Raw genomic sequence first — 4,494 nt, 5'->3', positions numbered from 1 at the left:
CAATCTACCCGCTTTGGCCTCCCAGAGTGCTGAGATTACAGGTGTGAGCCACCGTGCCCAGCTGCCATTTCTTTACTGACGGTTTCAAGTGCCTTCATCCCCCTGGCTCCCTCCTCTGGGCTCGCTCCCAATTCTCAGGGCCTGGAGGCACAGCTCCACCACCAAACCCAACGTTCAGGCTGGGTCCGACCAGCTCAAACCACACTGGCACTTTCTCCTCCTCTTCTCTGGACTCCATGCTTCTGTTAATGGGACTGGGTATCACTGTTGATTTGGTCTCCTAGGATTTTTTTTTTTCACAAAAGTTGCCTCACCTCCCCTCATCTGTTTTTGTGGAGTAGAATGTTTGGCACTAAGGACTTCCCATTTATCCCTGTCAAATTGAATTTCGTTAGCGCTGGCCTAGGGCATTTAGTAAGGAGAAAATTAATGGCTGGTGCAAGGAGTAAGAGAAAAAGCCATTTTCAATCCACTTCACACGTGTTCGCTCTCCACACACGGGCCATTTGCTGTGCTAGCTATTAAGTGACAGTTAGGGTGGCTAATTGTGAGATCCTGACTGGCTGGGCTGCAGGAATGCTGAGGTCGTGAGGTGGAGACAGGGGTTGCTGGGCTGTGCTCCCAGAGACACTGTGGCCCTCGCCTTCCTGAGGGCCAGGAGACCACTAGCGTGAGAGTTTGTTAGTCACTCGGCCTCAGGCAAGTTACTTCTTCTTCTTCTTTTTTTTTTTTTTGAGACAGAGTCTCGCTCTGTCGCCCAGGCTGGAGTGCAGTAGCCAGATCTCAGCTCACTGCAAGCTCCGCCTCCCGGGTTTACGCCATTCTCCTGCCTCAGCCTCCCGAGTAGCTGGGACTACAGGCGCCCGCCACCTCGCCCGGCTAGTTTTTTGTATTTTTTTTTTAGTAGAGACGGGGTTTCATCGTGTTAGCCAGGATGGTCTCATCTCCTGACCTCGTGATCCGCCTGTCTCCGCCTCCCAAAGTGCTGGGATTATAGGCTTGAGCCACTGCGCCCGGCTGGCAAGTTACTTCTTCATCTAGAAAACCTAGGAGTTAGACCAGAGGGAGACAGTTCTGCTTGAAGACTCTATGACTATTCTGTAAATAACAGGCATGGGGTGTGTGCACAGGTGTGCGTGCCCCTTCATGAGCAGGTACAGGCTTGTGTGCACACGTGTATATCCCTTCATCTGCACATATCAGGAGACACTTTCATTAAAAGTATATTTCCTTTTTTTTTTTTTTTGAGACGAGTCTCACTCTGTTGCCCAGGCTGGAGTGCAATGGCATGGTCTCGGCTCACTGCAACCTCTACCTCCCAGGTTCAAGCAATTCTCCTGTCTCAGCCTCCCAAGTAGCTGGGACTACAGGTGCACGCCACCAAGCCTGGCTAATTTTTGTATTTTTGGTAGAGACGGGGTTTCACCATGTTGGCCAGGTTGGTCTCAAATTCCTGACCTCAGGTGATCCACCCTCCTCGGCCTCCCAAAGTGCTGGGTTTACGGGTGTGAGCCATCACATCCGGCCTCATTAAAAGTATATTTTTATGGGCACAGGAAGCATCTGGAAAGGTATATCCCCAAATGTGTCCAGTATTTTATTTCTGAGCGATAGAGTAATGAGCGAGTTAAATTTTTCTTCTTTACATTCCTCTATATTTTCTGAATTTTCTACAGTATCTGAAAATGAACCAATAAAAGTAGGAAAAGAGACCAGATTCTTTGATTCCAAGTGAAAATGAGGTGATGGGTCTGAAATGACAGCAGATGCACTCGGACAGGGGAGCTGGGAAGCGAGGTGTGAACCCTGGGGGCTGGAGGGTGTGTGGGCAGCGTTTGAGCTTCTCCTTCCATGACCTCTGTGAAGGTCATGCCTTGGGGTCATGTCCCCAAGTACAGTTGAATGACCAATCCCCAGGACCTGATGGGTTCCAGGGACATAGGAACACTGGAAGAGTCCAGGCAAACGTGGCAAGCTGGTCACCCTATGAGCCATTTCAGGGACACTAAGCCTCCATATGGGCCACCTGAGGCCATTGTCATTAAGGGAATCCTGGAGAAAAGCATGTCAGAGGGCGACTTGCTGATGGAGACCATTCATGTAATCCTTTCTCATTTGCAATGCATTTTCAAAAGCATGACCTCATTTGATCCTTACAAACATTCACAGATGCCACAGGCACCTATTGAGAGTGTATGGTCACCCTTCTGTCCACCTCGTACCTCTTGGCCTATCTTTGACCCCAGTCACACATGGCTGCCACGACCAGCTCTGTGCAAGTGGAACCTGCTGACAGCTCAATTCAGCTGCACCAATTACTTCTTGCTTTCCACCCACAGCACTTAGTATGTTGCCCGCGGGAACCGCTCTGCACTCGCGCGTGTGCAACTGGAAGTTTGAGGGGTGAACCACCCTGGGGGAAACCTTTGAACAGTGGAGGATGGGATGGGAGCTGGTGGATAAATGTCCCCAAACACTGTCCCTTGGTGGGCAGTTCTGAAGTCCATTCTACACTGCTTCTGAAGGGGTGAGTCCCAGCAGGACCAAGCCAGGTGATCATCAGCTCAGGACACCCTTGCATTGGCTCTCCCTTCCCCCATGCCTGGTCCCTGGGATGCCCACCCAAGATACACCCTCTGCATGCCAGCCCTGGGTTCAAGCTACGATGAAAGTTGGGCTTATTGCATGCTTCAGCCCATTTCATCTCTGCAATAAGGCTCCTTTGAAGACGGAGAAAGAGGCTTAGAGATGTTGAAAGATCTGCTTCCACAAGGCTCACAGCAGAACGATTAGGCATTCTACCCTATGCTGTAAAACAAAGTCTTCTCTGCTCCATTTGACAGAAGAGGAAAGGGAGGCTCAGGGGACACCTGGTCCTCTGCATGTGGCACCCTGGAATCCAGCTTCCTGACTCCTTGTCCAGTGCTCCTTCCATACCACCCTGATGCAGCCTTTCCAAGAATCCTCTATAGATGCAGGGCTGGGGCTCTAGAGGCGGTGAGGCCTAGCTGGTCTTTCTCCCCAAGACAGAACAGGAAGCGAAACCAGATAGCCACCAGGTGCGCCGGGTTAGCTTCAAGGAAGCAACTGTCAGGTGATGAAGAGCGAGGTATTGGGAGTCTCCAGGCCCTGGGAAAGAAAGCAGCCTCGAACTGGCTGGGGCTGTCGAAGCCGGGGAGAAGGCGGCCCAGCAGCACAATGCCCCTTTAGGATCTAGGAGGGGACGAATGTACATAAAAAGGAAAGAGAAGGAAAGAGGGCAAGTAGAATATGATACTGAGTGGAGCCTTTCCTGTTCACTCATGCATCACTCATTCATTCTCAACAGACTTTTACCGTTTGCTCATCACTCAATCATTCATTGCTCGACAGTATTGTCACTGTTTACTCATCTCATCTCATCTCATTCATTCATTCCTCAACAGCATTTTACAGAGTCCATAGCAATGTTCTAAGCGCTGGGGCTGCCAGTCTGAGTAAGACGGAGTCTGGCCCTCACAGAGCTCTTATTCTGGTGGAGCAGGGCAAGGGGTGCTACTGACACAAGAAGATAAAATAAATGAATATCAGCATCATTTCAGGTGGCGCCATGCATGAAGGCAGGGGAAGGGGTCTGCGGCATGTTAGGCTGCGGACTCTTGTCCTAAAATTGTGACCGAGCTCAAAGCTGAGATGATGAAGGTGTGGAGTCCACTTCTGGGAACACACACCCCTATGGGGGCTGCTCAGATAATACGTGATTTCAGAACATCCTCCATGATCCCCACTCTCTCCAGGCAACCCTAGAAGAGGAGAGGGGAAGAACCCCAGACTCAGTCCAGGGACCATCAAGGAACACCTACTGAGGCCACACAGACCAGAGAAGGCAGTGAGGGTGAAGATCATACCTGGGCCAAGCATCCCAGCAACTCTGGTTGAATTAACTTAGGAACTGCAAAATGATCAAACAACATGTATTGCTCTAAAGAGCCATCAATGCGAACTTTACCATAACTTAAAGCAGCCATCTCCCAACTACTCCGAATTGGAGAGGTTTCCCTGGACTGTACACTGTGAAAGGGGGTAGCCGTACTCGGGTCACAGCCCTGGTCCAAGGGCCAAATGGACCATGTCTGTGTCTCAGAGAGGGGCATGCTGCGGGAGCTCAGAGTATGCCTGTGTCTCTCTGTCCTCCTACCAACCATCTGCCACGACTACTTCTCCTCAAGGTTTTCCCAGAGCTACTCAGAGCCTGGCCCCCTCCTACACCACCCCATTTCCACAGGAAGGAAGGGAACAGCCTGGAAAGACTGGAGGGCTCTATGTTTCCAGGAGGCTACAGACCATCCCAGAAATGACCTGCCTGGGACTTCATGGAGGAACTTCATGGTGGGGAACTGAGGGGTAGCAGGACATTAGCTGGGCTGATAGGTGATGGGGGCGTGAAAGAGCTCTGTCCTCACGGTAAGAGTGACAGCAAATATTTACTGTACTTAGCACCCATGATGTATCAGG

The 4,494-nt window shown here is 50.9% G+C and overlaps 1 protein-coding gene across 1 annotated transcript in view; it reads right to left on the bottom strand.

Annotated features, from left to right (window-relative positions):
* Nucleotides 1–4,133, bottom strand: part of CACNG4 (calcium channel, voltage-dependent, gamma subunit 4) — a 22,131-nt gene extending 17,998 nt beyond the window's left edge. Inside the window, exons 1-2 of the mRNA XM_011930546.1 lie at nt 3,888–4,133; nt 3,737–3,782 (exon numbers count right to left, since the gene is read on the bottom strand). Coding sequence (XP_011785936.1) covers nt 3,737–3,782; nt 3,888–4,133 — 292 coding nt within the window. The remainder of the gene's footprint in view (nt 1–3,736; nt 3,783–3,887) is intronic.
* Nucleotides 4,134–4,494: the final 361 nt, after the last annotated feature.

The sequence above is a fragment of the Colobus angolensis genome, unplaced genomic scaffold (assembly GCF_000951035.1).
Source record: "Colobus angolensis palliatus isolate OR3802 unplaced genomic scaffold, Cang.pa_1.0 Scaffold1, whole genome shotgun sequence".
NCBI classification, from domain to species: Eukaryota; Metazoa; Chordata; class Mammalia; order Primates; family Cercopithecidae; genus Colobus; species Colobus angolensis.
This window is presented reverse-complemented; position numbering and strand designations above follow the sequence as displayed.